General features: G+C 42.9%; 1 protein-coding gene across 5 annotated transcripts in view; it reads right to left on the reverse strand.

The window, feature by feature from the left end:
• The window catches only part of ELMO1 (engulfment and cell motility 1), a 565,441-nt gene that overhangs the window by 424,934 nt on the left and 119,037 nt on the right, over positions 1-21,470 (reverse strand). For all 5 annotated transcript variants that reach the window (XM_062178895.1, XM_062178893.1, XM_062178898.1 and 2 more), the window contains exons 3-4: positions 13,322-13,362; positions 12,257-12,329 (exon numbers count right to left, since the gene is read on the reverse strand). In XM_062178895.1, coding sequence (XP_062034879.1) covers positions 12,257-12,329; positions 13,322-13,362 — 114 coding nt within the window. The remainder of the gene's footprint in view (positions 1-12,256; positions 12,330-13,321; positions 13,363-21,470) is intronic.

The following is a 21,470-nucleotide window of genomic DNA, read 5'->3' on the forward strand; positions in this document are numbered from 1 at the left end:
ATACAGTGAAGAAAAAACACTGCTGGGAAAAGCTCTCCTTTCTTATTCATCTCTTAATAAAATGGGAGTCTTAGATGAGCTCATGATTAATCGGTCTGAAAGTGTGTTTTTCGTAGCACCACCCACCCCCAGACGTGAGTACGGTGAATGAAGATGGCACTTGATCACCGAGGTTACCTTGACCTATGTCCATCCCAGAGCTGGGACAAGACAATAATGAACCCACTGTGTCCCCTTCAACTCTTCCGCCCAGTCACAGTAGAGTCCAGACTGCCTTTGATAAAAGAGGAGTAGTTATTACAGCTTACAAGTGCAGCTGATGGCACAAAACACTCATTTTTATTGTTTGACTTTAATCTTCAGGCACAATGAACCAATTTCCCCCAAAATTATACTCAGAAGCAGGTGTAAATACCAAAATGTCCAGCAAATTCCCTCTAAATCCCCATGAACACCTCCTCAGTTCATGCTATTATTGTGGCCCCAACTCTTAAGAAAGAAGAGCAATTGCTCCTTCTGTGCCCTGTGTCTAAGGATAACTTTTGGGAATGAGCAAACTGTTCTAACACCTTTTTCCTGGAACACAAAGGTCTTAGACTAATGGAGGCTTCATTCAAAAGCCCTAGCGTTTCTTGCAACTCCTTCCACAGAGAAGAGAAGTCCATGTTCTGTCATCTGAGCCAGGACAGGCTCACGACCTTTGGAGCAATAGAGTATAGCAGAAATGACCCTAAACAACTCCCAAGGCCACACCATGATGAGCCATGCAGCCTCCGCTGGGTTTTCATGCAGCACTCGCCAGGATCTGCCCTTTCCCAGAGCTGCTTCTCAGAACATTGCCACTACGCCATGAGGAAGCCCAAGACACATGGCGAGGCCACATGCAGGGTGCTCACTCCCCTTCACCATCCCAGCTAAGCCCGGTCTCTGAATCATCCCAGTCCAGCAGCCAGAAACATGAGTGAGGAAGCTTCCAAATGATTCCTGCCGCAGCTATGTGTCTTCCCAGCTGTGGTTCCAGACATGCAGCAGAGGCAAGCCACCATCCCTGCGTCACCATGTCCAAAGCCTAGCCCATAGAATCGCGGGTATAACTACTCATCTACACGGACAGGTTTTTGATTTATCAAGACTGTTTTAGAATAGTTTGCTCTTTCCCTTAGTTACTAAGTCTGGACGGAGGTTGTTTAACAATAGAGAACTGGAACAATGGGGAAAGTAAAGAAATAATCATACAGTAGTCATTATTGTGACTTAACTCTGATCATACAGCCTCAGCGCTACTGGGCATCACTTCTAGAAAACAGTTACAAGCACATAATTGTTGCAGGAGCTCCTTCCTCTGCTATCTCCCCAGCCTCTCTACTTAGCTTTCTGCCTTTCTTTCATCTCTTCTTTTCCTTTTGGTCTTTTTTCTTATCTACATCTTACACCTTCCATTAGGTTACTGGCTTACTATCACGGTGGGTACTCATTATTCCATTAAACTCACGTGTATGGAGCACTGTGCTAGACACTGGGATAACAAGGTGACAGCATCTAGTTTTGATTTTGACTTTTCAAAGCAAAAAGTAATGAAGTCTTTGGAAACTGTGAAGCACCAACCATGGGGAGTCATAAAATCATCCTGATGAGTTCTAGTAAATATGTATAAAATATAATTTTTAAAAATAGAGATTGTCATTTGGTCTAGCAGTTAAGACAGAGTTAGGATATCCGTATGGCGTTATCACAGCACCTAGGTTAAATGCCTGCCAGTTCCTGACTGCAGATTTTTGCTAATGCAGACCCTGGGAGGTAGTGCTCAAGTGACTGCGTTCTTGCCACCCAAGTAGGAGATCTCAGTTGCATTTCCTGCTTCCAGACTCAGGCCCCAGCACAGGCACAACTGTGCAGGCATTTGGTGGGTGAACCACAGTACAAGAGCACTTGCTGGCTTGCTCTCTGTCTTGCTGTATGTGTGTATGTCTATCTGTCTCTTTCCATTTCTGGAAAAAAAATTAACAGAAAATAATGGGCTAAAAATAACACAAGAAAAGAATATATTCTAAGCAGTAAATTGAGTGTTTTATGAATCTTTCATTAACCGTTGACATACAAACATATACACACATAATGTACATATTGTGTCTCTACCTCAAAACTTTGAGAAGCGTAGTCTAACACCTATTCACAAGAAAATCTCATTTCTGCAGTATAAAACACACAAATGGGATTGTACTTAGAAGATATGCAATTAAGTTTCTGGCTTTGGAACACAATATGAGAGTCAGAGAACCATTCTCAGAACGAATCTGTTCCCAGGATAATAGGTTTTTGTTTTTCGCCATGGTTGGTTTTATTTAGAAGGGGTGTTCTGGCATTTCTGGGGTCATTTTTGGTAGGAAAGTGCCTGTCATTGCAGGAAACTCATGTGCCACTCATTCCATATCTGAGCATTACACAGTTAAATGTTTCAGTACTTGAGTCAATCTATTCATTGGTTTAATAGCTGAACTGGAGAACATGGAATTATGATGACCTCTGGCATTTATCTTTGCCTGCAATTCTAGAAGCAGTCGTATCTTACCAAAAACAAGCAAGGGAGCCCAAGCAAAAGAGTTAGCTGCCTATGTAATCATCTTGTATAGCCTCTGTCCAAGTCAGTGGTCAGCATTAAATAACATGCCATAAACCCACCGACATCTGAGTAATCCTGGTGGGGGCACTGCCCTCCTCTCTAGCGCTCCCTCTCATTTATGTGACTCAACTTAGACTGTCTTTTTTTCTTCATCCTGAAATAAGCATATATGCTTCCAAGTTTCTCTAAAGGAAAATACCAAGTGATTTCAAATGATAGCTCCCACCCGATTCCCAAACTCTAATTAGAAAATTCTAATCCCACCCAAAATGTTTTTAGACAAGACTTCAGAATGCCTGCTGCCAACTGAGCTTGAATCACCAAGAGCAAAGGCACAGGGCAGAGAGGAGGTGACACTGCCAGAAAAGCTGATGACTGACGAAGGCCCAGTGGTGGGGCTGGAGAGCTCTGGGACAAGTCAGGACAGCCTGAGGAGCGTTTGTGTGGGTGTGTGGCCATTTTCAAGAGTTGTACTTGATGGACTGAGAAAGAACGCAGGCAGCCCAAGCATTGCATCTACCATACTACCCCTAGTAACAGCAGGAACCACAAATCCTTGCAAGACATATGACATCATCCTGCCCTCGTCTCAGTCCCTGCCTTTAGCTTCCAAGTACTAAATTGGAGGAAATACATCAGGTTCTCAAGGTACATTTTAAGGTTATCAACAATCTTTTGAATTCTTGTCTTGGAGAAATTCAAAGTGTAGGATCTGGGAGAGAGACTCTTAGACTGTGCTTCACTTGTGTAAGCAAACTACAAGAAGACATATTTCAAAATCTCTTTCCTGTGCACCAAAATTGTCACTCTGACCTCTGTTCTGAGTGGCTTGGTTTCTCCATATGTACCTAGGATTCTTATTGCAAACAGTTGCACTCAGTTGCTCCTGGGTCACTGGGACATGTGTCACCAAGGTACAGTGTGACTTTCCTAAGCTTGCTCTGCTATGCCCTCATTTAACGAAGAAGGGCACGGAGATGGGCATGCAGGGCTGGCACACGAGGACACCAACAAGTCTCCAAGCCAGGGCTCAGGCATGGGTCTAGGCTGACAATTCTCTCTGCTCTTCTGCTCCAGGGCTCCCACTGAGACCCTGCCTGAGATAAAGAACAGAGGATGGCGAGCATCGTGAATACTAATGGATGCTAGCCTGGATGGAACAAAGTAGAACTCACTTTCTCAGAGTTGAACAATCATGTAATTTGGAGTAAATTATCTCTCACAGCTACTTTTTGGTTCTTAGAGGTTTTATTTGCCATAATGAGAACAAAAATGAAAATACTAACTTTAAAATTGTGCCACTGTTTGGTCATTACACAATGATGATTTCTTTATAAATTATAAGGCATCAGAGGGTCTCCATTATTTATTTCCCTCCCAACCCCTATTGCTGTGAACAGCAGATAAAGTCCTAAACCAACCAAATTCTCTCAAATAGATCACTTTTTCTTAATAGGAGAGGTTTAAATCCATGGGACTGAGTTAAATATAATTTCTATGAAATTCTATGAATCTTTAAAAAATGAGTCCATATCTGGCATAGAAGATATTAACATATATATTAATGTTAATATTTGTATTTGCTTTGTTAAAGATAATCAGTCATGGGGGACTGAAAGCCAAACTAAACCTTTTAATACTGTTTTAAGACTCTACGAGGAGCATTACGATTCATTTATTCACTGTACAATTCATCCACTGTGAATAATATAAAAGTGTTCACATATTCTAATAATTAGTATTAACCAACACCATGCATAATTCATTGAGCAAATAATTGTACTTTTTGTCTTACCAAAAAAAACTACATCCCATAAAATCAACCATCTTTGGACATCTGCATTTATAAGAAGGTTCAATTAAGCAACTGATCTCCAAAACTGAGCTTAGATTATCCTAGACAAGAAGTTAATGTGTCTTCCAGGTCTAACAGTAAAGGATTGCTAAGGAGATGCCGTGGTTTGAATATGTTCACCAAAGTTCCTTTGTTGGAAACTTAATCCCCAGTGCAACAGTTTTGGGGCATGGACCTAATTTAAGGTGCTTAGGTCATGAGTGGATTAATGTTGCTACTGTGGGAACAGACTATTTTAAGAGTATACTTGTTATAAATTCTGATTCAGCCCTCTCTGCTGTCCCTTGTACATGTTCTCCTGCCTCTCTGCCTTTGCCATGGGATGATGCAGCTAGAAGGCCCTTGTAAGATGCAGGCCCTAACCCTGGATTCCCCAGCCTCCAAAACTGTTAAGAAACAAATCTCATGGGCGCCAGTTCAAGTCCTGGCTGCTCCACTTCGGATCCAGCTCTCTGCTATGGCCTGAGAAAGCAGTAGAAGATGACCCAAGTCTTTGGGCCCATGCACCCATGTAGGAGACCCCGAGGAAGCTCCTGGCTCCTGGCTTCGGATCGGCGCAGCTCCGGCTGTTGCAGCCAACCGGGGAGTGAACCAGCAGAAGGAAGACCTCTCTCTCTCTCTCTCTCTCTCTCTCTCTCTCTCTCTCTCTCCCCAGCTGTTGCGGCCAACCGGGGAGTGAACCAGCAAAAGGAAGACCTCTCTCTCTCTCTCTGCCTCTCCTTCTCTCTCTGTGTAACTCTAACTTTCAAATAAATAAATACATCTTAAAAAAAAGAAAGAAAGAAACAAATCTCTGCAGTTTATAAATTACCCAGCCTTCAGCATTCAATGACAGCAATAGAAAACAGACTATGAGAGGAGCGGAGGGATAGCTGCTCTGAGTTGATAGTTATTTTCATGACATAGCTTGCTTTCGGGAGTGTGTTTATCACTAAGACTCAGCTCCTCAGAAGCAGGGAGGTTGGTATTTCATCTCCTTCTCCTCAGCACCTAATCTGGAATCTGAAATAAAATAAAAAGGAGAGGGGGGGGCGGGGCAGAAGGAATTCCAGGTTGGTAAAGCTACTTGAGGGAGACAAAGGAAGGTATATCCGGAGAACACTAAAGGAGTTTCACTAAAGTTGAGGGGACAAGAGAATGAAGTGCAAAATGGACTGAAGCTAGATGGTAACACATCCTGACCAGCCCTCTAACGAAGGAGGTTGGATTTCACTCTCTCTTGGACATAGGAGCCCCGAGTTCAGGGAGTCTGCGTATGCAGGGCAGTGAGAATTCACGTTTTATCATCTTGGGCCAGAATGAAGGGAAAGACCCACAAGTTGCTGGCACTTCCAGTAGGAAGTCCATGGTACAAGGACCGTCTGCCCTGGTTAAAGATGGCTGAACCCCAACCTTGAGCGACTGAACCCAAATCTCTGGATCTGAGTCCAAGACCTACAATTATGTCCATGAGCTACTGCATTAGAAGATAAAAATACTCTGGATGGAATTTATCTTACTATCTAAATATAAAGCACCAGAGGACTCTGTCGATTTTTTAAAAATCATGGCATTATATACTCTACATGTGCAGATTTTAGGATGTGTGAACAATGTCTATCGATAATGACATTAAAAATACAAAGTGCAAGAGTTTGTATACCATAGGACTTTATGGATCAAATTATAAGCCTAAGTGACTCAAAAAACATATTCCCAAGAATCTGTCAGATATGATGCCCTTTAATCAGCAGGTGGCATCAACATAATCTACCTCTGAATTGAAACGCCAATGGGACAGAGGCAGTGTCTTAATTATCTTCTTCACCCACAGCATATACTTAACTTTCGAATCTGGGCAAATCAAGTTCTCCTTCTTACAATCTCATGCCCCAAACAATAGGAAAATATGAGATAGTTTTCTACTTATTTTTGTGAATAAGTTAGAGAAAAATTTGTATTTGAAATAAATTTGTATTTGAAATAAAGAAACTAACTCCTAAATTAGGTGTATCCAAAAAGGAAGTTAAAATTGGATATGCATTAGTTAAGTATCTAAATATCCACATTTATCAGGCTGTGCGAACTGCCAAATTTATCAAGAAAACATCCCTGGGAAATAAATAAATAAGCAGTTCTACTCAAATGCAACGTAGCATTGTTGCCTGTTAGCTGAGCTGTCAAGGAGGTCAGCCGTGAGCTTTTGAAGGCAGAGTTCAAGACCACGATCCTTCTCTTTTCCTTGGAATCAAAAGTGCTACCCAGCAGGTGATAGGTATGTTGAATTCTGTGTATCTGTGCATCTTAAACTCTTTTCCTTTCTCATAGTTTCTTATGATTGATTGGCAACTTTTCCAACAGTGTTCAGAATAACCACCCAGGAGTCTGCCATCTAGTTTCAAGCTATCTTCCAGATGCTCTTAGGGTGAAGTTCAGTATCTTTAATACTACCTTAAAGGCTTTGAGAACCAAGGCCTATGTAAACCTCTCCAGCCACACTTGGCCCCTCTGACCCCTGGCTCTCCCGTTGAGCTCTCTAAACACCGCTAATCTGGCCCATTTTAAGGACTTCCCTTCTCTCCTCCCTCCTTTCTCTTTGCTCTCTGCCTAAATGTCACTTCCTCCAGGATTAATTAGGTCAAGTTCTGTTCTTTGTGGCACTTACTATCCTTGCACTCTTTCAATTCCCAGAGACTGTCTGTGAGAACATGAAGGTTGGAACTACCCTCGGAGTTTAGCACAGTGCCTGCCACATACGGAGAAGTCAACTCCACTTTATCAAATGCATCCACACTGGGCTGTTCTCCCCTCAGCATGGCCAGTTCATTCTGGTGGCCCTGGATTGCCAGCAGGCTGAGCTTGAGGCAAGCAGCCTGTCTAGGAGGTTCCCGTACTTTCTAAAGAGAGGACAGACAGGCTTACACACAAAGCGCATGCACAGAGCCTGGATGACAGAATTCAGATTTGGACACAGAGTTCAGGGGCAAGGCACACCTTCACAGAAAAGACAGCAGGCAGCAGGTATCACAAGTGGAAGGTGAGGGCAAAGAATCAGCACAGAATTCCTGGAGTCAGGAGACCCAGGAGAACAGAAGAGACATAGGCAGGTAAAGGCCAGGAACATGTTGCTTCGTGCATCTCTACCTACCTAGAGCCCATCGTGGGGGAGCTGGCCCAGCTCTGCAAGAGGGAGAACGTCCCGCTCACAAGCGGCCAAGGTGAACTCGCAGGTGCAGCAGCAGTGACTTGTATTCAATGAATCCAGAATCTTTTACCATAGGCAGCAGAAAAGAGAATAGGGTTCCTGGCTGGATTTAGAAATTTATAATTTTCCTGGGCTTGGGTTTGTTCCAATTAAAATGCCTGTCCCAGGGGCCAGCATTATGGTGCAGCCAGTTGACCCTCTGCTTGGAATGCCAGCATCCCATTTTGGAGCGCTGGTTCAAGTAAACCATGTTCCACTTCCAATCTATCTTCCCGCTAATGCTCCTGGAAAGGCAGCAGGAGATGCCCCAAGTACTCGGGCCCCTGCCACCCATCTGAGAGACCCAGATGGAGTTCCTGGCTCCAAGCCTTGGACTGTTCCAGACCTGACAGTTGCAGCCATTTGAGGAAGTGAACCAGAGGATGAAAGATCTCTCTGTCTCTCCTTTCTCTTTGTCACTCTGCTTTTCAAATAAATAAATAAATACATCTTAAAATAAAAAATAAAATGATATGTCTATTCTAGAGAAGGCTATTGCCTGACAGTCACAAAGACCAGCACAAAGTGGTTTCAGTAAAGAGGCAGGAACTGATAAACCACGGTGGGGCCACTCCCAAGGATGTAGTCAGGAAATAGTGAAACCAGAGTTGGAAATCAGGACTGGAAGCAGCTCCCTCTCCACCTCCTTTGATTCCCTCGCAGGCCTTCCTCCTGTCTTATCTCCGAGTGCCAGTCCTTTCAGGAGACAGGTTTTATCTGCGTCCCTATGGCTGTCTCCCGCAGCATGGTAATAGAGTTAAATCCATGCAACCATCTCCCAGGGTGGCATGCACACTCTCAGGGGAACAAAATCCTGTCTGCCCAGCAACTGAGAAGTCGAGGGACTGCCTGAGAGCCCAGAGCACTGAGGATGTGGAAATGACAGAAGAGAGGGTGCTCCCCATACAACCAACCCCACTTGGACCAAAGACTCCCTACGGCCAGCTTTGCAGAAGGGGCTTAGCTTATCTCTGCAATTACAAGATAAGGAATTTATCCAAGCTAGACACTGCTGATACATCCCCAGTGAGATTTCCTACATTCTGCTACAGGAGACCTATCAACAAGGAGGAGCCAAGTACAACTCCACAGTCACAATAAAAGGTCAGTTACACAGGACAGCACAAACTCAGAATGTTTCCTCCACTGTGCCCCATGCTTTGTGCGGAGCCAACAGCCCACACTCAGGCTTACGGAGGACAAGGCAATTTTCCTGTTTACCCAAAAAGAATAGGATTAATGCAATCATACTGTTTCAGGCAGCCATTTAATCCATACCAAAGGTAAACAAAATGCAGTTTGTGAACCCCGAGTGAGTGGAAGATTACCTGTTTTAACTTCCCCCAAGTTACCCTCATAAGGAAGCCACAGACTGAAGCTCACAACCAACGCTCAAAGCCTGAAACTTCCTGTATTTAATTTTCTGAGCCATCAGCACCCCGATCCCTGACCCACTGTCAGCAAAGAAACAGAAATCAGAAACAAGTCAGGGTCAAGGCGGCAGGTGCAGAGGGATTTTCAGAAGTGTCCTCCAGAGCTCTGGCTCTCACACACCTGGGTCCCAGCCTCAGTTTGGTCACTTCTAATCTGCATGACCTATGTGAGTTCTTGTACCACTTCTCCCACTCTCACTTTTCTCATTGCAAACACCAACACTAATACCTGCATTACTGGATGGCAATGAGGGTAATACCCTAAAATATTTAATTTCAGTGGTAGCTCATTAGAATTCTTATTCCAAAGATCAATTCTGCCTAAATTCACAATTCACTTTTCAGTTTCATTTTTTGTCCTTTTCCTCCCCTCCCCACCCCCGACATCTCTGAAATGTATGTTTCTGAGACAGAATAGAAACTTGCAAATAGCTGAATCTTAAGTTTCTCTAAGGCATTTGCAAGTTATGCTTTTGCTATGTAACATGACATTTTCCCCATTGCACTAAAAGAACCCGAGTTAATGGCCCAAGAAGCAATGAAGGCTAAGACTACTTGAGAAAATGAGTTTGAATAACATGAGAAAAGTAAGGGAGGGGCCTTCCGGAGGATCTGAGAATCATATATGCCCCTCAGTCGTAAATCTGTTTGCTTGTGAGGCCAGGGCTGGGGGATGGTTTTTTCTCCTTTGAAATCACAGGTAAGTTTTTTTTTTTTTTTTTTAATCTTTCACAGAGAAAGGGAGACTATCTCATCTGCAAGCAAAAATCAGAAACTAACAGAATGCAAAGTTTCAAAAATTAGTCACTGGTTACCATGGCAATGCAAATATTACCTAACAACTCAATGGGCTGTAAGTAACCAAGATGATGCTAAATACATTATTTTAAGAATGGAAAAAGTTCACTATTTTTAGGAACACTTGCAAGGAACGAGATGGACCTGAGCAGCAGACCAAGGGCAGTGTAGGTATGACCCTGCAGAACCCAGATTCCCAGTCTCCCACCCTGTGGGTGTCCTGCTCTGGGTCTCTCTCTCTCACACACACACACACACACACACACACACACACACACACGCACATGCAGCTGTGCCCAGTAACAGCTGCAGGAGGAAGAGCAATGACATTTTATTTACAAACAAAGGGCTCCGGTGAGGAAGAGGACTCATCTCAGATCCTAAGTCTTTAACAAAAGAATAATCTCTGCCACTACTGTGATCAGCCTCTTACATTTAAGGTAAAGATTTTCTCAGGCAATATGAGATTTTCCAGAAAATGGCTAATACGAACTTCAAAATATTAATTTTCCCCTTTTTCTCAGTAGTTGGAATTTTCTGAATAGATGTGAATTTTAATTAGGAAAAAAATCATATGCATTATAAATGTTTTTAATTTTTAAATTATTCTAAACAACAGGCCCTGGAGCAGTGTCTCTCTGAGTGGTCCCTGGGTATTCCATACCAGAAGTCCCTGGGAAACTCCTTAGAATGCAAAAAGCCTACACCATATGAAAGGCATATTTGATTGGAGTCTCTGGGTTGGAATCTAAACTTCCACATGTTTGGAAGGTTCTCCGTGTGATCCTTACATTCTCTAAAGCCTGAGAACCTCATCGTTAGTCATCACCAATACACTGAGGTCTCCCAGACAGCCACAGGGGTCACAAGCCACACACTACTCAACGGCAGGGCTTTTGGTGACTTGGTGGCTTTTTGACCACAATCCATTGTATAAACCAGAACAATCTACATTTATTATATGTGTGGGTGCATGAATCAAATATGTCATACACAACACAAGTGATTCCACTGTATTACATTCCAATTTCTAAAGGTCTCACAATCAACTGTATTGGTTTCACTACCAAGTACTTGGAGATGAATGGAACCATGGTGATACATTTAACTGCTAACTGTTTATATCCTCTTCATCTCCCCAAGAATATCATGGAAGTTACATAGGTACAGTTCAAAATATATTAGAGATACTAAGAAAAAAGAAGACAGGAAACTAAATGTTTATGAAATGAATCAAAGGGGAACTTAAATGAAATGCCTGCCAGGAAATCCAGTCCCCAGGTTAACTCTCAGCTTTCTGGCAACCAGCGTGAAGGGGAAAACACGATCAGTTATAAAATTCCCGGTGCTCATTTGAAAAGAACAAAGCAGTTAGTGAGAAGCATTGCCATGCCTCTGCTGGCACCCCTCCTGCTGAAACAAATGCCCTGCCCCTGCCATATTCTTTAGGGTAGAGCAAGTGAGTCTCCCATGGAGTAGGGTCCTTGTTCCTGCCTCAATCTCCTATCACCACCTGATTCACGGATTAAAATTATCCTCTCTAGGGACTGCAGATTGGGATAGGCAAAGCCTGCTGGGTCATGGGGCCTGAGGTCACCTGACTGTCCTCACAGAGCGTGATGTACTCACTTCCATTCAGCACTGGCCACCTTGCTGTAAGCACAGCTGCTTGCCAGTCTGTCTGTTCCTTACCTCTCTGCCAACTCCACAAGGTTATCATTTCCAGGAAGACAACATTGGCCCCAATGTATTTCAGTGGGCTCTTCAGAAAACTGAACTGAATGCTAAAATACTCTAGGACCATTGTAGTCTTCATGAACCCCTCCTTCTCCTGCAAGCTTACTAAAGCAAGCTAAAAATCACCCTAGAAAAAAACGAAGGTTCCCAAGAGCTATAGAACACATAGCGCCCACACACGCCACATGTCAGAAAGTGTCTTATCACTGTTTTAAGTACTTGAAGCAAGAGTTACAGGCGGCTTTGGGGGAGAAATTCTGAGAAAGGAGAGCTAAACTTAGTCATTAAGCATCAAATCAATTCTTTCAGCAAGCAATAAGAAAGAGGAGTAAGTAACATATTCACAACTGGAAGGTAAATGTAGTTTCTAAGCAGGACTTGGAAATGTAGTTGGTCTTGACTCCTGAATGGGCTAAGTATTGTCTTACTGATACTAAAAGAGCAGTTGTTTGCTTTAAGACCCTGTTTTCATGGATGACAGAGATGTAAAATTTAGATCAGCATGTCTAGTCCTGAACAGCAAAAACATCAGTCATGATTTACTTCCCTTAAATATAAGTTTCCCAGATTAAATAACGTGGTTGACCTACCTTTTCGGTGATATAGAAGTTTGAACTATCGGCATGTTGCAGCGCAAAATACTCATGGTTGGCAAGAGACCACCTTAAAAATACAAGTATAAACTGATCAGTGAAACCAAAGTGGTTATTTTCATTTTTATAAGGTGAAATGAATTAAAATCCTTGGGACTGGATTCATGCCAGTCCAAATACACACCAGAATGCAGTGCCTAAAATAAAATGACGTTAGCCCACCTTTTGCTACTCTGAGACCACCCATTTCATACGTATCTGTCTAGTCCTTTCAAGTCTATTGTTCACCTGCCAGCAATTCATCTTCAAAGCTTAGGGTGGGGATTTAAATATAGTTTGCTGTATTCCACCTTATTTTGAAGGACTGAAGCAGAAAGGGGAAAAGAAAGGAAGTGAATACAATTTAAATTGGTGATCATTTGGCACATTTCAGTTGACTCTGTATTCTGCATTCCCCAATCAAGATAGTTGATGCAGACTGGAACTCTCCAGTTAAATACTCTGGATCTTACCTAGATTCTAGGTAATTCTCTATTCACAGTTCTGCTTTAAAAGCCAAAAAAAAAAAAAAAATCTCCTGCAACTTCTGTAATGTGCTCTTTCTTTGAATTGCTTAGAGCAGCCTGAGAGAAGTAGGAAAGCCATGTCAGAGTGAAACTTCAGGTGGGTGCACAACGGTGCACTGACTGGACTTTGGAACTCTTTCATCTTCTGTGGGGACTGGAGCAGTCCTCTCCGGGCATAACAGATGTCTGTATTTAACCTCAGGAACCTTTAGCCTGCACCCTACTGGGGAGGACAAAAGGAACGAGGCAACCTGCCAAAACAGATGAAAACAACCCCACTGTGCACATAACAGTCATTTGACACTTTCTGCTCTTTGAGGAATAATAGTGAATTCTGGGTAGATACAGGTGCATAACTTTTACAGGGTAACTTTTCGTGATGTTGGGCCGGTCAAGTGGTGACTTGTGATAATAGTCACTGTTCCACTAGCAATCTTGGATTTGCCTGCCAGCTGACAGAAGAGGGTCCCTCGGGTGAATACTGAACAACACTCACCCGTCACAGACTTCCTTTATTATTGCAGACAGTGGTTTTCTCTGCAAAATAAAAAAAAAGAAAGATTTTCTGTTAGTTTCATTTCATCATTTTAAATTAAAAAAGAAGAAGAAGCCTTAAAAAATTACCTAAGCAAGAATTTACATTTGCTATTCTTAGTGGCTGCCAACGAGTCTCTTATTTTTCTCAAGGTAACAATCTACCAGTCATCACCACTACATTTATTAATGATTGATTACCCTTTGGGCCCTTTTTTCTTGTATCATATTTAATTCAGCTGCATTAAAATTAGGATGTTCAAAAATCTCACAGGCAATGAAAGCCCCCAAGGTCAAGTCAGAACCAGAGTTGCTCAAGTAGTACATGAGCCAGGGAAGCAGCGGCTTAGTTTTATGCAAACAAGCTTCGATTCATGATATTTTTATGAGAACCTGGGGCAAATGGAAGATGAGCCCTTGAAAAACTGTTCCAGCAAAGTACATGGAATTCCTCCCCCAAACACAGCCCCAATACATGCCAATCTCAAAGCAGCTTGGGCCATACACACTCAAGTAATGCAACCGTGACACCATGTGCCGTGGTGTCAACTGGCGGCTGACTACAGCTGTGCTCTGGCACTCCACAGCCACAGTTGCGCCCTGCCTGCCCCCCCAGATAGAAGGAATGCAGCAAAGGGACACCCCAGTTCCCCTAGAGATGTCAAAACTCTTTCTGCTTTGGATGCAAACAGATCCTGTCTGTCTCTTAGGGCAGCATACAGTGTGTCAACCAAAACATCTAATTGCAGACAAGAAACAAAAGGAGACAGGAAGAGAAATCAGAGAAGTAGAATATATGGCCCTGAATTTTCAGATATAGCATAGAAACGCCATGTATAAATATAAATATAGTCTGCCGTCCTCTCTGAGGCCTCTTTGGGCCTGCTCAAAGCTCCAACGCAGTGCACAGTGCCCCTCCAGTGAACTCCCACCCACTGGAGCTCTAGGCTCTTGGCCATGTTTACCATCAAAAGAACGTTCAAGGACAAAAAGATTGCCTCTGCCTCTAAGTGCAGTTGGGGAAAGGGGCGACTTATAATTGTTGAGGGGGTGAAAAGATGCTGGGTGCAATTTTTTCTATCTGCAATAGAATCAAATTACAAAGGCTGACTGAGGGCACAGGTCCATGGCTCCGTGGTTAAGTCACTGGCCCACATGCCATATCAGAATACCTGAGTTTGAGTCTTACCTTCTCTACTTCCAATCCAACTTTCTGCTAATGCATATCTTGGGAAACAATGGATGCTAGTACCTGGACCCTTGCCACCCACATGGGAGACCCAGACGAAGTACTGGGCTTCTGGCTTCAGGCTGTCACAATCCTGGCTATTACGGACTTTGGTGAGTGAACCAGCAGATGATTCTGCCTTTCAAATAAAATGAAAACAAATTTAAAAAAAATGATTATAGGGTTCTATAATGAAATTACACATTAAATATGCCCTTGGTCTTTGCAACAACCTGTTCATTGTTGATGGGGTAGCTGTGAGCTGTGAGGGAGATGTGTTCTCAAATCCAAATGGCACAGGGACTTCAAAAATGAAACTTTTCCCATGAGATGAGCATTTTGCACTTCTACCTGTCAGAGACCCCTCTAGACTACTGTTAGGTGATCAGGCCCTATCGCAAGTCTCCTGGGACCAGATCTTACTATTTTCACCCTCAAAACTGAAACACAGGAGCAGGCATTGCAGCACAGGGAGTTAAACTGCCAGTTGGGATCCCTACATCCCATAACTCAAAGAGTGCCTGATTTGAGTCCCAACTACTTCATCTCTTACCCAGTTCACTCCCAATGCAACCCTGGAAAGTGGTAGATAACGTGGTGAATGACACCCATGTAAGAGAGCTAGAAGGAGTTCGAGGTTCCTGGCTTTGACCTAACCCAGCTTTGACTGTTGTGGGTATTTGGGGAGTGAACCATAGATGAAAAATCTCTCTCCCTCTCACTCTCTCTTTCTGTTACTCTGCCTTTCAAATAAATAAACTGAAACATAAGCAACAGTCCAGATTGCCATCTTGAATTACATGGAAACAGCACATCAGATCAGGAAGGGTTGCTCTTGAGGTAGGTGAAGGTAGGCAATTGTTCCCAGAGTCAAATTTCTTAGCTGAGGGCTCCTAGAGGAATAGCTGGGACTTTAATACAGGTCTGATTCATAAAATCAGGATCAAGTTTTAAAAGACAGAAATCTCTGGGGTACTATTATACCTAGAATATTCTGAAGTTGGATATACGAAAGGAATAAAGACCATGGAAATACAAAGCTTAGAGATTTAATAGAGAAAGATTAAAGAAAAAACTAAACCACAGAGGGAAAAGAATCGTGGTTAACCGAACACCCATAATGCAGCCTTGCCAATTAAAATGAATGTTATGTAAGGACAGCCCCATCACCCACATCCTGGCCCTTCCGCACCAATCAAAAGTTAGCCAGCAGCACCGTAACCTAAATGCAATTGCCCTACCACAGTTCTCACCTTCCTCTAACCATCTGGGTAATTTCATACTATCACTACTCCTTCTCTTTGAAGCCCCCTGGCCAGAGCCTCTATGATACAGCACAACCTGACTATACTTCAAGTTCATGGAAAATGGAATGAAAAGAGAAGTTTGTTTTGCTGCAAACGATTCTGAAATTCACACTTATGTCTAAAAGTTTATGGAAAATATATATTATGAAAAAAAAAACTATGCATGGATTTCAAACAGTTTTTGCACCAAAATAAACAGCTTTCCATGAACTTTTTGAAGTGTCATTGTATTTCCTTCATTCTCCTCCATTTATAAGCAATTCTTCAGTAAAGTCCAACAAGTCCTCCATAGTTCCTCTGTGACCTTTAGTCTCCTAACCCCAAGTTTCTGTTCTTGTCTTCTCTGCCTTTACTTAATCAGTCACTCTCTCAGGAGTCTCATTCACTTCAACTGTCCTAAGCACACTCTCTTGCAAATCTGACAGTTCGCTAGAGGTCACACTTTAGCTCTCCTTCAGGTAAGTTATGAAATATACAAAGAGAATCAGCACTCACCAGTCACTTACCCCTCAATCTACCCTGAGCAGTAGCACACCAGCCTCCAGTTCTCCTCCCCACACCACACCGCGACTTCCGTGCTCTCATAAAGACACCTTTGCTACCCAGGAATACCAGGAACCTTCATTTCTTTGTTCTTTGGCTATACTTTGTCATCAAGGTGTGTAGCCTTCTCCTGTGTGGTGTACACAGCATGACTTCTCATCTTCTAACTGTTCTGATGAACTCCTGGCTTTCCTCATTCCAATCCCTGTCATCAGATGAATCCTCCCTCACCAAACTTCAATCTCATCACCATTCATTAGGTTTCTCTGAACCAGTGCCTTCCTTAAGAACCCTCCCAGTAACTACTTGCCATCAATTTCCTATTAAATGTTCCACTGGTAAATCAAGTCAAACTCACATCTTCCATTGGTTCCTCTCCTCAAATTGCCTACTTTCAGCCGTTCTTTCAGGCACCTTTCTAGAGGTTTGTCCTTGCCTTCTAATTCTTCTTCTTTTCAAGATTCATTTATTTATTCAAAGAGTTACAGAAAGAGAGAGAGAAAGAGAGAGAAAGAGAGAGAGAGAGAGAGAGAGAGAGAGAGAATCTTCCATCTGCTGGTTCACTCCCCGAATGGCCGCAACAGCTGGGGTGGGACCAGGCTGGAGCCTGGAGCCTAGAGCCAGGAGCTTCTTCCAGGTCTCCCAAAATGGGTGAAGGGGCCCAAGCACTTAAGCCATCTTATGCCGCTTTCCCAGGTACATTAGCAGGGAGCTGGACAGGAAGTGGAGCAATCTGGACTCAAACCAGTGCCCATATGGGATGCCAGCCTCACAGACAGCAGCTGTACCTGCTACACCACCATGTGGCCCCCTTCTCGTTCTTCTTTACCCAGTCCTGTGACATTAACATTGATAAGACACCAACTCTCACTGTTGCCTCCTCCATAGCCTTTCTCTTCTTTATCCTTTCCAAACCCTTCCTACCATTTTTATTCTCAGGATCTCATCTCCACATCTCTACAAAGAAGTCTCACATTTCTAGGTTCTTTTTCTCTGATCCCCATGTCAACAGCAATTAGACATAATTAGACTTTCCCCATACGTTTGCTCATGTCACTGTTTGGCTCCATATCCCCCACGGGTCCCCATTGTCTATCATATTAGTGTCAAAATGATTACAAAGCATAAATCCTTATCTTGTCATCCTTGGCTTTCTACAATCTGCTCTCAAGCAAGTCTACAATTCTGTACATGTTCCCCATGCTTCTGAATAATTTTTTAAAGCTTCATAAAAAAAAAAAAACACACCTGCACACTTTCACTTATGACAGTTGGTCTACTGAGCAGCCTTCCTTCTGTTCCACTGAACTCTTACCTGCCACTTAACATCCGTGTCAAAGCCACCTCCTGTAAGCACGTCTCCAATGTCCCCAGATAGATGTAATTATTCCCTTACATTAAGAGAATCATGCTTGAGGACTTTGCTTGTCTTCTTGTCCCTTGAGAACAATGCATCCTAATTCATCTCTGTAACCTTCCCCATACCTACCCATCAGTACTAGTTACCACAGTATGTAGGTGCTAACAGAGATGGAAAATTCATGCATTCACTAACTTCCCATTAATAAACAAAACAAAAACATACAAAGCAAGCTACTTTATAGGGAAGCTTGGATTAACCAGACCATTTCCCACTTCCTGTGATGTAAACCACTGCTGGGCTGTTCTAAGCAGCTGCTGGCCATAAGCTATGAGACACGTGCAAGCTGTCACTACTCCCTGCACGGAGTCAGCCCCTAGGAGTTAATGTGATTCATACTTGGAAGAGCACTTGAGTGAGGCAGCTGATGAAGAATGCAATCCAACAGATGATAAAACAGATACTGGTCAAATGACTGTCATCATCAGTAAGCAGTCTACTCTCTTAAGCAGAAAGACTGACCAAGATAAGCAGTGTCCAAAACACTAGTCTGGTATCACTTCCTGCATCAAGCCCTCAGTGTGATAGGAACTCATTATCTGATCAGTAAATTCCAAGCTAAATACTAACTTTGCCCATGGACTTTTTAGTTAACATTTGCCCAGGAGATTATGTAACATGTTTCTATCTGTCCACTTCTCCAAGATCTGAGAGTACAGTGACATGAATAAAACACTGATTAGCTTTCTGTAGACTCACCAAATCATTTGCCTCCCATTTCCCTGAGAGAAAGAGCCCAGGAGAAAAGAAAATTCAGTCTAAAACAATGAAAACTGGTTCTTCTCCCTGTGACTGCATCAACCTTAAAGGAACTAAAAGCTTCCATATTCTATTTTAAAGCATTTGGTCTTAGATAATTGATGCAAAATTATTTTAACCACCTCAGTGTATTTTCAAAACTTATAAAAATCGTAATGAAATTCTTAAGCCTTTTGTACTGAAGGTCAGACTACCTCCTTGGATTCAACAGTGAGCTGAGATCAGAAGAGAAAAGATATTTTTCAGTATAAGCTGAAGGCTAGACAATTACCAGATTTCTGTGTGCACAAGTGGCCCCCAAGCCACACTCCATTCCTATTCCCTTTGGCCATGGTGAGACCATCTTGCAGCATATAAAAGCATGTCTTTATATTATATTATTCTGGAAAATGTTAAATGTTTGCAAAAAAAATTTGTTAAATGAAATATGCAATCTAGATGAAACTATCTGGCAATGTACCACGTATCAACAGCTACACTCCAGGAACAGCCCTCTTCAAGGATGCATTCCCCTCCTTATATCAGAACTCTTATTCTCCAAAAGGGTTCATTAGCTTCCTTAAGACACTGAGTCCAGCAAACTCATTTCCTATACAAAAAGATGTTTGCCTTCTTTTCATAAAATAAGCTAGATTCCTGAAAATGATCAAATTGTCTAGTAGTCCATTTGTAGCCTCCATCTCTGGCAATACTCTCTGCTCGGCCCATTCCTAACAGTGAGTGTTAGTCCTTGGCTTCCCCGCCCCGTACTTTCTCCCTCCCTTGAATAAAATGCTGGAGTCACAAATGCCTGATCCATGCCTCCTACTTGGATTCTTCTTGCAAGCTCTGCTCCTGCATAACCCCTTGTGCAGACCCATGGATCCACATGGATGCCCTGCACCTCTGCCTTCTAACTGCACTTCAGCTTCCTTTACTACAGTACATCTCCTTCTGCCTCTTTTTTCTCTCTCAAAAAATATGATCATTTTCCTACTCAGGGCACGTGTTCATTTAAGGCTCCAGACAACGCTCAGGAAGAACTCCTGATTGTCTAGTAAGGAGATAACCAGTCAGACCTGCTGGGAGGCTCCTTCCCAGGAAAACCTCAGCTGCTGACCCCAACTCCAGTCCCCCTCCTCACTGTCCCACCTGTGATGAGCTCCAGGGTGCACTCCTCTCTGTTGGCCAAGGCACCTGGCTTAGTGCCTTTACGCAGTCCAAATGCTCACCTTGGAGCTCTCCAATCTGTGGCTCCCATGTTTCTGCCTTGACACTGGTGTACTGAGGCTGGCAGCACCCTAGCCAATGTGCCCACAAACCTGTTAGCAGCTAAGGATGGTGGGCTACAGTTCTCCACTGCAACATCCAATGCTCTGACCCATGACACAGGTGTCACTCCCCCCCCCCCAAAAAAAAAAAAAAAGGTGGCTCCACTGGAGATTTATTTACTTCAAATGTGTTTAATCCTATGGAAAAAAATGCCCATACCATGATATCACATAAATGGACCCCAGAAAAACACGTAGAAGGAAGACTTTGTATCAACGACTTGCTTTGTCTACATCTTCCCTCAACTGTGAGTTTTTGAACAACCTTAGGGAAAGACTACCTGGGACTGAATCCCCAGCATCTGCAGTCCTTAGCTTTGTAATCTTGGACTCACTTCTCTTCTAAATGATTCCACTTTCTCTTCTGTAAATGAGCATCAAAGCAATCCCTTGCACATAGCAGTGTTGTGAAGATTAATTGAGATAAAGATGTAAAATTCTTGAAACAGAACCTGGCACAAGTAAGATGTCACATAAATGCAACCAATGAACACGTTCTTTGATTTGTTAGATCCCCTGGTTGGACATGTCACAGGCACTTTAAAAACACAGTTGATTAAAGAAATTAAATAAATATATGAATGAACATTCAGCTCCTCCCCCTCTGGAGGTTAGAGAGACTCCAGCCCACAGTGCTGCCTTTGGCACTCCCCTCATCCTGGTCTTTATTCTTGGACTCATGGATGTGTGTCTTGTCATCTAGATTACACTTGCCTTGACAGCAGAGTGCCTCTGAGACACGGTCACCTCGCAGGTGCGTGGGGCAGGGCCTTCACAGGGCATGCAATTAATGAAGGCTGACTAAGTACATGTCTTCTTTCTTCAAGCCCTCGCCTCTGGATTCTGTCTGACTGCCACCAGGGCTCAGAAAAGCAACTAAAGACAGAACTCAGCAGGTGGAGGGTGGAAGCAAGCCCTCCGGCAGGGCATCGCCTCACAGTCCTTGAATTGCCAGACTGTTTTTCCACAAAGACATAAAGTTTGTGGTCCGAGGCTATTAAAAGAAGCCGACAGATGCTTTATTCTGACACTTTGAGGCAGCACAACACAGCACTTGGGATTCCACTTCGCTTTTATAGATGGAAACTCATTGAACATATTCTGCACAGCGGTTATGAGTAATGTTGGCCCAGGAAGAAAAGAAACCCAGCTCCCCAGTGTCAGGACACCACTGAGAAAGGATACGCATGTTGACTACAACTGGCACAATCTGACCGGCAGAAACCTTGATGTACTATAAGCCATCAGGTTCCCAGAGGTGCCTTGTGTCATTGTGTCAAAGACACCACTCACTGTGTAATAATTTTAATCTTCTCCAGTTACTTATCATTATGACTACTCTCTACACTCTGAGCCATGTACAAGGTACTTCAAAAAAATCTGGAAAATTCAAAGAAAATATATTTGAATTAAAAAAAACCTGAAATCTATGCAAAGGAGGGGTCTTAAAAAATTTCACAAAAATAAATATTATGAAAAAAAAAAACCTCTGCAGGGATTTTTAAGTTATTTTCACCAAAATAAACTTATCTTTTAATTCCATT

Source organism: Lepus europaeus, chromosome 20, assembly GCF_033115175.1.
Source record: "Lepus europaeus isolate LE1 chromosome 20, mLepTim1.pri, whole genome shotgun sequence".
Lineage (NCBI taxonomy): Eukaryota > Metazoa > Chordata > Mammalia > Lagomorpha > Leporidae > Lepus > Lepus europaeus.